The 15,508-nt window shown below is 39.7% G+C and overlaps 1 protein-coding gene across 1 annotated transcript; it reads right to left on the reverse strand.

Moving 5' to 3' along the window:
• Positions 1–4,906: 4,906 nt before the first annotated feature.
• tmem218 (transmembrane protein 218) lies at positions 4,907–14,438 on the reverse strand. The gene is made up of 3 exons (XM_037120847.1): positions 13,953–14,438; positions 12,989–13,091; positions 4,907–5,828 (listed from the first exon to the last, which is right to left on the reverse strand). Exons 1-3 carry the CDS (start codon positions 14,060–14,062, stop codon positions 5,694–5,696), a joined length of 348 nt encoding a protein of 115 aa, XP_036976742.1. The 5' UTR covers positions 14,063–14,438; the 3' UTR covers positions 4,907–5,693.
• Between the last annotated feature and the right edge of the window lie 1,070 nt (positions 14,439–15,508).

Consider the following 15,508-nt stretch of genomic DNA (forward strand, 5'->3'; position numbering starts at 1 on the left):
CACGCAAAATTCTTTGAGAACTATCCTAGAATAATGAACTCCAATGAAGGATTCATTAGACGGATTTCTGAGTTGACTGTTGACTCTTTCTATATCAAAGACAGGCTCTGTAGACATGTATCCCACACACTGTACAGTGCATGTGCATTCTTCTCCCATTCAGTATTAAGAGAGACCAATATTATGACTTTTAGTGGCCTGTAGGCCTTTCAACAACAATATTAGTCTCCTCGATGAAAGTTGAAGCTTCCCTTCATAGCTACACAAAAACCTCGATCTACCTTTAGGTTATTTTAAAAGATCTACGTGGAATGTAAATGCATGGCTGATTTAAAGCCCATTGAATATGACCTCATAACATCTAACATTGGCATGCAAGGGGAGCGTGATATTGTTCTGCGCCAGGCTGTTTGAGCTGTTGGGTCTAATTAAGTTTTTAAACTCTAATAAAATAGATGAACAAGGATGAATACATCTGCCAAGGTCCAACAGTTCCCTTTCATTCAATCAACATCCAACTTGATAAAATCTAGAGTGCTATAATCACTCTAGATCTAAAACACCCACAACTGTTTAACCATCATTCACTGTAAGCGCACCAGATCTACGGTCTTCCTCAGATTATACTTGCACATGAATATCAGCCCCTCTAATTAGGTCTCTTTTTTTTTTATTTTATTTCATTTTTATTTTTTTTTTTATCAAGACGCATGCATCATTCCATGAGAAATTAACAACAATGAAAATTTCATGGAAAACTATGTAGTCGCCATTTTGTAATCCTGCTGACAAACCAACCAACAGACATGTGTGAAAAATATAACCACCTCGGTTGAGGTAATAACACAGAAAAATTATATAATCCACTTCACTTTAAACAAAGTTTGAACTGTGCAGTGTAACTTGTTTGATTAAAAATACATCCGTGTTAATTATGCCACCATTAAAAAAAAAAAGGCAAACGTGTGGATCATTAATCAACAAATTATTGTCTCTCATCTTGTTCAACCAAACTGCTGTAACGGTAGCCCAAAATTACAAATGCAGTTTTAGTCTTGAGTAAAATAGAAGAAACAGAAAAAAATAAATAAATAAATAATTAAAATAAAATAAAAAAAAAAAAAAAAAATATATATATATATATATATATATATATCTATATATATATATATATATATATATATATATATATATATATATATATATATATATATTGACAAGAAATTATGCTTGTGTTTCCACTGCACCGTTAAACATTCTATTTGTAAGCCAGCGTTCACAATAGTCCACATTTAAAATTGTCATAGTGGGAAAAGCACAGATGTCTCTAATAATTTTAACGACGACTATTCAAAGGTCTCAGTAAGCCATGACAGTGAGCCAACGAGAATAATACCACAATCCTGAAAGTGATGCAACTCACTGGAATTAAGAATTTTATCTATTTTATTTACACCTTATTGTTTTTCCACTGTGATGTGTCAAAATGTCTGCAGTGTAAAAAAGGAAAGAGAGTCAGTGTACAAGTTTAATGGCAGGACTCAAGGTGTCTCCTACTTCACTCAAAAGTCCATGCTCAGTCTCTGTACACTGGAGGTTCAATGTTTCCACGTGACACCTGTTGTAAGTCACCTACTGGACGATGGTTAGTTTCCGAAACAGGTGTGATGTCGCAAAAGAGTAACTGTCCTCCTTTGGTGGAATTAATGCGAAAACAGTCTTCTAGTGTCAAACAAAGGTTTTGCTGGTAGCCATTATAATATAATAATATCTTTCCAGCCAGTCCACAACACATATGTTGACTGTGAAAAAAGCTTATTATGACCCATATTGATGTTTTGTATCAGGCATAATCCAATACAAATTAAAATGACAGCAAAGGAGGAAGTCAGGTGACACAGTTTAAAGAGGTACAAAGCCTACATGAGGGCTGGACAGGTGGGTCATACAGACACAAGACTTTCACCCAGGAGAACAACTGAGCATGCTCTGACCACTGTGGCCACCCATGGTAAATTGTGAACATTTTCTTTGATCAGTGTAGCCATTGCCTTTCTACGCCTGGCCAGTATTCAATCACGTCTTCAACGCTGTCAAAATGGAACCCCCATGGGGTCGAGCTTCAGCCCTCGGTGGGGCGTCATGTCCAAGCAGTGGAGGGCTATTGGTGAGCGACCTGACCTCTAATCTGGGCCTTCATCGTCCCCCCGAGAGGCAGAGCTTTGGGGTAATTCTTTCCTGAGAGAGAGAGGTAAAAGGCCAAGGCGACACCAGCATCTCAGTTTGAGGATTTTGCCCCCCTGGTGTGTGTTGCAATCATAGCATCCCTCGGCTATATACAAAAGTGCATAATAGAGCATGACCAGGCGGCGCTGAGAAAAAACCTCGTCTTGGCCCCAAAACTGCATAGTTTGTTGCTCGGGTGACAAGGCCTCGGTTCATTTCCACGTTCCATCACTGGCTCTTTCATAGCTTAGTGAAATACCCAGCCAGTGAACTCTGGTGTTTTTTGTTTTGCCAAACATCCACTTGTTGGCTAATAAACCATTCTTTAATCCAAGCCTACATGAGGATTTAAAATGAACTGCATTTAGTTTTACCCCATGAAGGACTCATCAAGTTTTATTTACCAAACTTCCTGAAAGGATGGCAAACATTGCCATCTGCTTGATTTCACATGAACTGAATCGCATTCTTTTGGGATAAGTGCAGCAACTTTTCCCCGAAATCCTTAATGGATTTTCGGTGTTTTGAGAGCTGGGTGGGGCGGTGCCGGTATCCATATCACAAACAGAGGCTGGGATGGCTGAGGATGTGAACGGCAAGCCAGAAGTTCTGCTTGAGTGCATCTGAATGCAAGATCTACCAGAGAGGAGCGCACCCCGTCCCCTCCGCGGTTTCAAACCAGGCACCCTGAGCTTTCTGCCCACACCTCTTTGCCCTTGCAATGCTCCCCCTTTCTCTATCTCGCCCGCCCCCAGCTCTTTATATGTCCAGCTGGCTGCGCCACAAAGACTCTGTCTCCCAGTTCCAAATGATCCTCAAACCCCCACATGCTTTGTTCTGCTCATTTTCCCACTCCCCAGAGACGGAGTTTAGTTGCAAAAATTAAAATGAGGAGAGGATGGAGGGAGCGAGGAAGATGGGGGAGAAAGATTAAAAAGGTAAGGTAAAGAGACAGTGCGTGAGAACGAGAGAATAAGCCAAGCAATACTGTCAGATCTTCTAGACCCGCACTTCAGGGACTGCAGAGACCTTGAGTTTGTAGACTTCAATACAGCGAGGAATTGGGAGTAAACATCTTTTGCATTGCGACCTTGAATTCCAAACTGCATGTGGATGTCTGCAAAAAAAAAGTCATTTGGTTGTCGAAGTGAAAGAACCAAAACGTGCCCGCCGAAGTCAGGGAATATTTGAACCGTCTCCTTCGCTTTCAGTGCACTTAAAACAACTCGTCTCTCAGTGCGGGGGCTAAGATCATGTTTTGCGGTAATCATGCGGTCAATTACAGGCAACAAGTCCCTCCAGGTTGAAAGGTTTTAGATCCCCTATCCCACCCTGCTGAAATCCCCCCAGTTCCCCAGCTTGTGTGAAATCATGCGGTGGATTGTTGTGCAGAAAAAGGACCACAGTATGGAGATGTGGGCCGGAACTAATAGGATTGGTTTTGATTCATTAGATTCTCTTTCATCATCCTGGTTGGAATTCCACTCCACGTCTCCTCGGGCTTCACACTTTTAAAATGGAGGTGGGAGGGGGGCAAGTGTTTATAATTGAGCCTCTAGACTGCAAAAGCTCATTACTCTCTATGGAATCATTTGGTTATTTATACCCCATGGAATCAGCATCATAACCATATGAATGCCGCACTGTGTTTGTCAAAGCACTGACAGCGCAGAACAGGATATGATTCAATGGTTGGCAAAACGTGTAACAGAAATATAGAATAGCAGTTCACAAAGGCAAAACACAATGATACGTGTATACAGTAGCTTCACAATACCTTTTCACACAGAAAGCTACAATTGGGAGACGTTTGACAAATTTGCAGCCTAGAGCATGCTGAGTATGATTCGTAGGAAGATGTTTCCATCTTCATTAACCCCCTCGTGTTCTCACTTAAACTAACACCGTACAGTCCTGCCTGGCAGCGCTGATGAGCTTAAAAGAATAGTTGGACATTGGGAGAAAATCACATATTCTCTCGCTGAGAGTTTGAACACACATGTAGTTTCTGCCACTAAACCCTCCCGAAGGCTCTCCATCAAAACAACTTTTGCCGGATGTCGTGTGTGGTGGGCCGAGTGGAGCGCCAGGCAGAACCAGTCCATCTGAAGGACTACGCACCCGGCGTCACATTTGATTCTGTTCTGAACTGGGTATGATGATGGCCTCCACTGTCAGGTGTTTACATACGGTGTACTTGACCGTATTACTTCATGAATGTAATGTTACAAAGAGGAAAGGGGACAATCAAGAGTGAGAACTAGAGTCTCTGGTGAGTGCTGCACTGAACGAGAGCTTGACCTGAATCCAAACACAGAGACACACACACATATATACACACACACACACACACACACACACACACACACACACACACACACACACACACACACACACACACACACAAACTAACTGAATGTTATCTATTCCAGTTCATTCTCTTACTCATTACTGTACTTAAGTACAGTACTTGAATAGATATACTTACAACTGCCTCAAAATTGTACTAAAGTACAGTACTTGAGTAGATGTACTCGCATTCCTCCACCAGTTGTTTGATCAGTCAGTCAAAACCATTTGAACACCAATAATCAACCTTAACTGAAATGCTTCTAAAATTAACACCATATAAAAGAATGCAAAAAATGTATTCTTTATTGTAAATGATAATAGAGTAAAATGGACATTGTGAATTTATTTATTTGATTTATTTGTAGGGGATCTGGCACAAGTTAAACCCAAATGTTACCATTTAATGTATAAGCTTAAAGCTCACTTCCATCCAGTGTCTTACCTATTCCATTTCAATTTTCATATCTAATAGAGAAAAATGAATTAAGTCTAGATAATTTAGCCTCATAGAAGGCAACACTGTTTGTCAGTCAGTCCTGTCAAAGAGACAAAAATATAATCCTTAGGCTTTACACAACAGTAAATGCAACACATTTAGAATTTGAATTAATTTCTTTCACTTAATACACTAGGTCATCTTGAGTTTAATGTGTCATGTACTGTTAGTAACACAATAAATGTTTACCTTACCTGACAGTAGCTCTGGAATCATGTATTACGACGTCAGGTGATATAAAAATAATACAAGTCAGTGTGGCAATATGAATATTTGATTATATTAAAGGTTTTCCAAAAGGATTTGTAAAAGGTTGACATTGCTTCATTGCTGGTTGACAAGGAATTACTGTATTGCTTCACACCTATCAAATAAAAAAAAAAAATAAGGTATAAAATAATACAAATTATAAATAAACAACCAGGTACTGTTAAATATCTCATTTCTGTTGGTTGTCTGTAAACAGTCAACAACAAACAGACATTTGGCCATCAAGACAACTTTGGGATGTGTTCTATAGTCTGTTTCCACATGAAGGGGGGCCTCTCGTCAGCCCTGCTTGTCTTAAGTTGTGTACATCAGCGAAGTGTTCCCAGTACCAGCTCTGACCCTGGCAGCTCTAGTGTGTTTTTAAAGCCTTGGCATAGACTGGCTCCAGGAAATGAAAGGGGAGCAGCATGAAGAACGCCACCAGGAAGACTGCACTCACCACCGCCAGCAGTATATAACGGCCGATGAACAAAGTGTCCACTATCTGTGGAGAGAAAGAGCAAATCCGTCCACTGTTATCAGTTCTTCATAGTTACACAGTACAGCTTTTACTTAGTAAATAGCATGTTTTACATGAGAGAAGTATGGCTGAGCATAAATACAGTATTTCCTCAATTAGCCACCAGATGTCAGGAGAGAGCTTTCACAAAGTCTGTGCATAACAGCAGAGTGTGTCATTGTGTGAGGCCCTGAATGGACATCTACAGACTGACAGACAGACAAACAGATGGACGGACACATGCATGGGAAAATCTCCAAGAACTTGTTGACTTGAAAGTTTGAATTAAAATGATAAGTTGATGTTATTCATTTTCCTACATTCCTAACAGTTGTCAGTGCAGAATAACTGATGGTCACCAGAAGTTAAACTGATATGACAGTGCACAGCGAGAGTTCAAATATTTCTACAGCTTTACAGTGTCTTAGATAGCGAGCAGTCACCTGGCCAACTCCTATTGACTGCTTTCAACTGTAGGCTTTGAGAGTTGAGTGCATATTTGGGTACAAGGATGAAGTTAGATTTAATTTGAGATAATCCTGAATGATAAATTGCTAACTCTGTGCTACAGTCAGCAGAGCTGCTGTTGTGACCGTTCCATCGCTGTGAAAGTGACAGAGTCATCCAACACAACTCAAACATGCTATGAATGGTACATTTTAGATGTCCTCTTCACTAACTTTCTTCAATATGCATTCAAGATTATAGTTTACTATCAATTTCTGGTTGATTATTTGAGTGAGATGAACATTTACAATATGTGGTGATGCATTGATTAAATGTACTAGATCTGTATCGGCACTGATCCTGACCTTATTTAGTAAATCAGCCAGACACCATTGATCCACATTAGTCTAATATAGTCAGTGTATTAACATATGCACTTAAAAGTATAATTTGTAAAACTCAGACAAAATACAAACTTAGCTCCCCCTCAAAACATGGGGGGTAGCATATCAACAGAGTACCAGGCAACCGCTGCTCTTCGCCAGCTATCCTTGGCTGTAGCCAGCTAGCATTAGCTAATTAGCTCAGGAGTCAGTTAGCTGTGGAGCCAGTCATGTTAAAGTTTGTCTGGACAGAGAACCCCAGATCACAGGGAGAGTCACTACAGGCAACGGGCCTCAGCTCAACTGGGTTTAGCTGAGTGTTAGTAGGCTACACACCAGACTGGGGCTGATCACACAGACACTGGAGGCATGCCAATGGCAGAGGACAGACAGAAAGAGTCAGACTTTAGCAGAGAGTGGTGAAGAATGGCATGTAGAGCCAGAATAATTTCATATATTAGTCGGTTAAATTAGGATTTATTTCGACCAACTGAAGGTGTTTGTGTAAAGAAACAAAAACTGTTTTGATGAGTTTCACTTTGATTATGAAGAGATGTAGTTCTCTGTTTGGTGAGGAAAGAAGATGTTAGATTATTTCCTTTCTTGACATTTCATGAGTTTATTTTGGGTATTTATTGCACTAAAAGCTAAAAGCAAAAACTTGGATCACTGGTTAGTAAAGGCACTTGCAGATGGCGGAGCTCAGGTTGTCTGAGCACCTGCCTCTTTGCTGTTCATGCCCGAAGTGCCATTTTGTCAAGGCTTAAGTTTTATTTTATGAAGGCCTGCCAATGGCCGTACAGCTGGCAGTTAATGTCACATGACCACCTTTCACCAGAGGTGATCCGTGTAGTGCCTTACGCCAAACTGCAGCCAGTAAGTGTCAGCAGCGGTACTATGTGCCTCTGGGGACATCCTGTGGTGTCTGGCACTGGGACGACTGTAGTGGATCCTTTGGGTTCTGCATGTTGGGGGATGGAGCCTCCATGGACCTGACTTGTTCTAACCTGTCCCACAGATTCTCAATCTGATTGGGATCTAATTTGGAGGCCCTGCCAATACTGTGTGCTCTTTACTTTACCTATATAATTATAGTACTAGAATGTAATAAATAAGGACAGATTATAGATCAGCTATCATGAAATGTCAATGTGAGGGAGGGAGAAAGAATGGGGCACCATGCTGTGTATATTTCCTACATTATATGAAATAGTTCTCAGATTGTTTTGTAGTTTGCAAATTAGAATAACATAATTTGGAGTGTTTTTGAAAAAAAAAAAAGTAAATATGATCCTTCATTTACTGTCATGAAGGACAAAGAAAGGCAGCAAAACCACACATTTAAGATTTTTTATGAATAATGCGTAAATAAATTAATAATGTATGATCAAAATAGTTCTATAGGTAATTAATTCTCTTATGATCAACTAATCAATAAATTGATTAATCGTTGCAGCTCTCGTGCCATGCGTCCCTTTTTAACTCTGAGCACCTAGCCCTCCAAAAGTCTTTGCACAGCCCTGACTCAGTTTAAACTGATAACCTAAGTTTAGTAATCAGATGCAGTATGAGGACAGAAGAGTAGTATTGATGGAGGAATTTGTTATGCAGCATATATGATTGGTGAGTACTTAACAGATTTGACCTTCAACTATATTACAAGCTTCCATGTGTGATAAAAGAGCCACAGACTCTGACATACAGCCATGTACTGGTTATTGATTCAAAAAGGAATGTGACCTGTGTGTTGAGGGAATAACTTGGGCAGTGGTGTATTTGAAGACATAGCATGTTTGTTATTTCACTGTCCCCTCACAGCTGCTGAAAACTAAATTCTGATTCTGGGGTGCTGGTTGTTTTCTGATCCTGCTGTTCTTTATCAGGATGAATAATCACTGGGGACACAGACTGCACAACACTACAGCTTGTCTGATTTACAGATTCAAAGCAAACAAGATGCAAGGAAAATAGATCCACAAGATTGGTTTTAGTGTTGCTTAAGTTGGGAGAAGTTTGGTACTCATAAAGTTGTCATTGATAGATGTCATCAAAACATCGCTGATAGCTCTGGGTCAGGGTTTATATTAAGATCATGAGCCAGCTATGAATATGTGAATACAAACTGAGAAAATGCCCTTAAGCCAGATAATACCAGCCCCATTGCTGACTAAAGAGAGATTTCATAGGGACTGTTCTGGAATGAGAGTGTTTATTTGTGTGTGTGTGTGTGTGTGTGTGTGTGTGTGTGTGTGTGTGTGAGTGTATAAATCTGATGTTGTCCAGGAGAGATGGGGATGATGTATACCATCTCTTATGGATGCATTTAACACATCTCACTTTTTAATTTGCCAATTACACAGCAAGCAGGACCCAAAGCGTGCGCCATGTATTATTAATGTGGCATTGAGCACAGGGGTGGGGGCAGCCAGGCAGTGGGTGGGTGGGAGATGGGGGTTTAGTATTACCACCCCCACCCCTTCTCTGGGACTGGCCTAATTGGCACTATGATATTTTACTTTTGTTTAACAGCAAGAGGTTAGATGTGTCTCTCACAGTCTCGACGCATACACACACAGCGGCAAACACACTCATACACAGTCTCTCCCTGCTGGAGAGTAGCATTTAAGCTCTTTGTATATATTCACTGAAAATAGTTTAAACCAAAGGTGACCTCCATTGTTTCATATAGGGGTCAACCAATATGGCTTTTTCAGAGCTCATACTGATACTGATTATTAGAAAACAAGGAGAGTTATTTGGGACCGACATTCATTTGCAATAAAAATGAAACTCAGCTATATTTATTAGATACATTAAGTTTTTGGTTAATTTGCAGATTCAGATTATTCAGTGTTTGTAGGCTATTAATTGCGACATGTTACCAATCAGGTATTGTTTTGCACAAGATACTGTGTGAAAGGATGTTGCATTAAAGCCGAAGTAGCACATTTTTAAATTGGTTTATTTCATCTGCAGTCTGACAAAAACAATATCCGAACTGATAATTAGTCCAACTGTAGTTGGGTGTTTATGTTCTGTAAAGTTGACTAAATGTACTTTACTTCACAATATATAACATAACAGAGGGGAGAGGGATAAAAAAGAGAGCGAACTACAGTGTCTGGTGAGTGCTGACTTCAATTAGAGTTTTATCTGAATTCAAACAAGGACACACACACATCCTTGGTGCTCACTAGCTTATACTTATATAGTAAAAGGAATCTGGCTGTTTGGGGTGAATAAACAGTCACATGAGAACTTACTTACTTTGCTGATGGTGAACAGACCATTAATCAACCATCATCGCTGATGAAGATTTATCCAATGTGGCTCAGGCAGAAATGTTCTTGGATAAGGTCATGTTTTAATGTTCTATTCACGTTACATCTAATGTCGTTCACCGTAAATGCACAACTAAAAACAAACCAAAAAAAAAGAACACATTTTAAAGCAGAAATCTTGAAAGTGTTGTATGTTACATTTTATTACCTGATGGCTGTGTGTGTTTTAATCAAATGCTGGACCAGTCAGAGTTAATTTACCACCTTTGTGAACAATAAAAGTTGTATTGTATTGTATAATACTACACTATATGGTATTCTGTTCTATTAACTTCCATTTAAAATAAACAAAAGATTAATATATTCATTTAAAAAAAACCCCATGGGAAGACATTCTCCTCTTCATATGATATAGTTTATCATATACCTTCCAAATTTAAATATGCAGCTCACTTGATAATTATTATAGAGAACTCTGAACAAGGCAAATTAATGGGTGACAACACCTTTTGCTAGCATTATGAGGTATGATTTTGGGGAGTGATTTTGTAAGTGACCTTTTCCTCAACACTATCATCGATTTCTAAAGTAGCCATGGTTCATTTTACCCATAAGCCTTGTTTAGAAATCCAGGAAGTCACATTCTGCTGCCTCCCTCTGTTGCTGGTCTGGTATCTGCCTTTGCACAAAGGCTATAAAATGTGAGCTGGCCAGGACGGGGTTCTGCTTTGCTATTTCTATGGGGTGGCAGCTTGCTTGGCAGATCTGGCCGGCTTATTGGCACGACCCGGAGGCTACATGGGGGAGTGTTTGTTCTGTGTTGCTGTTGGACTAAGATAAAGCAGAACAGGCCTTTACGACATGCACGTACACAGAAGTGCACAAACAAGGACATGCGCTATTTACAGATACATGGTACTGTGGATACCAACGTATATCAGAATTAAGGTTTTATTTGGGATAGGCGGTTTATATTCACCTATCTCAAATTGAAATAGCCTGCTCTATATTCTACTCTTAGTAACAACCACACAGGATCTGAGCTTTGACACAAGAAACATGCTTGTTCTGTGGATACACATTAAATAAGTGACTCCTTTAATTTACTTACTGTTCTTAAAGTTTTCATTATGTGGCATCAAGAGGATCACTATGTGATTAAACACAAGTATTGGGAGCACAAAAGTGTGCAAGAAATTACAACTCAGCTAAAGTATGTTTGTCTTAGTTCCTAAAATATCTGGCAGCAATGGAAGCCAAATGGCCTTGTGAACAAACTGAAAAAGATTCCAGGCCGGCTTTTCACTTCCAACCGATATAGACTATGACCACAATAACACAATTTTTTTTGTTTTGTTTTTAATGCACTAAATGGTCTAATACAACACTGAGTTGTAATATTTCCTTGTCTTGGATAGGGCAGTGTTTAATTAAGTTATATAACATGTTGTTTCTTATATTCATCAATTAATGGACGTTTCTTACAGCTGGTGCCCTTATTTTGAAAGGATCAATGCCATGTGTAGGAAAAAGATGCATACAGTTGTCAATATCTCTTCAAAAAAAAGAAAAAGAGAATAACACACTTTTGTCTTGTATAGGACCTAGCTGTGTTTCATTTTGTATTGTGTGTAATATTAGCCCTTTTCACACTGAGACTCCCCATTATTAGTGCAGTGAAGGCCTTCGATTTCCCTGCATTTATTTGTTTACACTGAAACAAGGTGCTGCAGAACCAAAAGAGGTGTGACGTACACATCATGACATTGAGACCTGTGTGGTTTTTTTCAGTGTGTTTCCACCAGTGCCCATTTGTTAATCTAAATGTGTATCAATTGACTGTTTATAATCATATGGATATAATTATAATGTGTTGTGACTGAGATCCTGACCTACCACGCACCCTGGAAAGTGTGAATGTTAATCTTTTTGCTCTTAATTACATAATCATATAATCACCATCAGTGAACAGTGGACCTGTGTGACTCTCACTTGCAAGGAGGGATGCTGTTTTCTGGGGGAGAGTTCACTGAAGTCTCGGTCAGGAGGGCTGACAGTCGCTGTGATTTTTTTTCAACACAAGTTGCCAGTGACAGTAGCTACAACAGCACAATAGTGGAAGGTGACAAACACACGGTGAGATAACGTTTTTTGCTCTGAATCGTGTCACATGTCACCTGTCATTCAACTGCAGGAGCCGCCTGTCTCTGCTGCAGGGGACATTTTCTGTTTTTCGGGCAGAAATGTGACGAAGAGTTGGTAGGACAAACACATTTCTACATATGGATCTGGTATTGTTCTCCGTATATAAATTACCTTATATAACCTTCCTTAAAAGTCACTACCAGTTAACACATTACTGTTGTTTGGACCTGATACTACCTCCGGAGGTGCATCAGAGCCGCAGAAAAAATGGGGCTATTGAGTAATATTATAATGCCTTTTTCGATATCTTTTCTGAGTTTAAAATGAGCATGTGTAAATTAAGCTAGCAAAATTTCTATATTATCGCAATGGAACACAAAGTCTGTCATACTCAATAAGCAGTTAAAATGATAAATTAGCTGGTTATGTACTAGAAGTGTAGGTAGTATCATTTAATGTGGAAGAAGGATCAAAGCTGTATTTCGTGTTAATTTGCATTTTAACTCATTTTTACAATCAATCTATCCATGGGAGATTGTAAATAAATTTAGTTGGAGAGAGAAAAAAGTGTCATGTCATCATTATGCATGAAGGATAATCTTTTTTTTTTGTTTGTTTGTTTTACTCATCAGCTCTTTTGGTGTGTTCATGTTGTGTGTTTTGGAGCCAAAGTATGATAAATACGGTCTTTGTGAACCACCAGGTTCACAACAGCTTCACAAAAGTATAGTAGTACGGTTATAAATTGCCTCTTTATAGTGAAAAAAAATCTGATCATTCACATCTCTCAATTACAAACAGTTACCCATGGTTTTCAGGGCACACTAATAGTCAACAGATGCGATTAAACTGTATGTAAAAGTGTGTGAGATCAGTTCATGCAGCTCACCTCTATCTCTTTGAAAGGGGGAGCTGTCTCGGGGTTGCGTGGGAAAAACACCAGTGCCAAAGTGATGGTGAGAGCCAGGAGGAAAACAGGGATGACTCCCAACCTGTCAACACACATACACATAGTTAAAACAAAAAAGACAATATAATTTACTTAGAAGTGCAGCAAACGCAGGGTTATCTGAGGATACGAAGGGTGATGTCACAAACAAGTACCAAACAAAACAATTTCATTCTTTATTGTATTTTCTTTTTAAGTTGTTAAATTTCAAATCAAGTCAATCATGGCTCACCCCATTTAAACTTCACTTTAATTGCACCCTACACAAGTGCAACCAAGGCACAGTGTTAAGTGATCACAGTTCATTCCACACAGAAAGTTGCCATTAACTGACTTTAGTGGTAGCAGGGTTTGATGCAAAGTAATTAGACAAGTATTAATCAGCAGGGACTGCAGGGTGGCTAGGTGCATGGTCCCAGCAGTCAATTAGTATATCAGCATGTGGGTACAATTAACTGTTTCATAGAAGTAAGATGTCAGGAATCTATTATTTCACTGATCTCTACATGAGAAAGATATTCAAGTTGCAAAATATCATAACTGCTACAAGCTTTATTCAACTCTAGTTCAGCTTTGAGTTTCTTGATATCCTTGCACTTTTCCTCCCTTAAACACACCACTTTATTTAGATTTATTATTTAGAGCTGCTTGATCAGTTGGACATACTTCAGGAAAAAAAAACAAAAACAAAACAAAAAAAAAACCATTGCTAATGCCACCGTTTATGTTATTAGAGTATGTGCTATGATGCTATAGCAGTCAGGCGAACCAACCTTACATTTTCGGAAATACGGTCTTGACTTAACGTTATTCAAATAGGAGATAAATGGTCTCCTTCTTTGGCTTTTCTCCGTCAGTATTTGTGGAAGAGTGTGTGTTGGTGCTACCGCCTGTTGTCACTCACTTTGCTGATCCAGATGCTCTCAACAGCATTATCCCAAATACAAAAGCCGCAATCCACACGACCGCAATGACGAAAACTCCCGTCCCGACTTCTAACACGGTGTTTCCCATATTTGTCAAGAGACGTGTCAAGATTGTTTAGTCGTTATAGTAGTTATAAAAACTACTCGGTATAGTGGGTCAAATGTGACATTACAACTGACAACATTGGTGACAATCTAAAACCGAATGTGTCTGTTAAACCGACGGAATTAGCGGTAACTTCGAACGTTGCGACGGTGAAGTAGCTACTAGCTCTGCCGCTGCGACGATACTTACAAGCTTATCTAGTCGAACACATCACTGATGATGTTCGAGGAGCAACTCTCTCCTGTACAAATTAATATTTGCTCTCCATCAACCCGTCAGTTCTGAAGTATTGAACATGCTAATTCAACGGACCCTCTCTCGAGCGTTCTCCGGCGCGTTCTGCTTCCTGGTAACAGCAAGCTGGAATTTGATTGCATACGGCGAACTCCAGAGCGGCCAATCACATGCGTCGTTACTGAAAAACCAGTACAACGCATCTCGCGGGCTCACTCACCTGCTCATTTTACTGTCAACAATTCACCCGACACTCTAAAGTTCTTTTAGCCACGTTACCCACGCCGACCCATTCTATTCTATTTTATTTTATTCTATTCGTTTTACTGTTTATTCATTAGGCTAAGTATAAAGCTATCAAAAAAAACAAGGAAAAATCAGTAAAATGTAAAATAGACTCAATTGCGATCAGTCACAGAAACAGACATTAAGGCCCATTCAAATCCACTGGAACACATATCCCCAGTATCTGGAGTAGGCTACTTTACATTCTATTTTTAACAAGCGATAATAACGCATTCGAGCATTAAGCACATTTGATCCATGCATACTTATAGGCTCCAGCTACAATTATCACCACAGGTGCTCAGGTAGTAATTGGCTCTCGCTGATGGCTGTTCTGCAAAATCGTTTTAGGATCTACCTGCATCCATTTGACATGCATTTATAGCCATTTTCCTCATTGTTGGTGGACGGATTGTGTTCATAGTAGTTCATTCACTGCAATGGCCTCGGTTGACAGAGCGTTTTGTTCGACGTGCAGCGTTGGCCAGAAAGCTGGTTTACAGCAAGACATTCTAAATGACGCACGTCAAAACACAGGTGAAATTCACAATTTAGAAAAACACAGTTTCCATTAACTGGACGATGACTGGTGTAATTATGCACAGTTTGAGCAGTTGAGTTCTCCAAATGTCGAGTCAAATCTTATGTTTGTGTTTAGCTGAGGACGTCCATACGAATTAGAACATTTTCCTCTCAATAACAATCTCTGTCTCCAGGACTCGTGTTTACAGAAGCGGTTCTGGTCCCCGTCAGCCCACGTCTGTTTAAAGAATGCAGTTGTTAATGCAGACCGACAGGGGGCTGGCCAGATCCGCCATTCAAAGGCGTGTGCGTGTGCGTGCGGGCGTGCACGCGCTCCAGTCCCACTCGAAGTGGTGGTGCCTCTGCTTACTGGAAGGAGACGTGTTG

Source organism: Acanthopagrus latus, chromosome 13 (genome assembly GCF_904848185.1).
Source record: "Acanthopagrus latus isolate v.2019 chromosome 13, fAcaLat1.1, whole genome shotgun sequence".
Classification (NCBI taxonomy): domain Eukaryota; kingdom Metazoa; phylum Chordata; class Actinopteri; order Spariformes; family Sparidae; genus Acanthopagrus; species Acanthopagrus latus.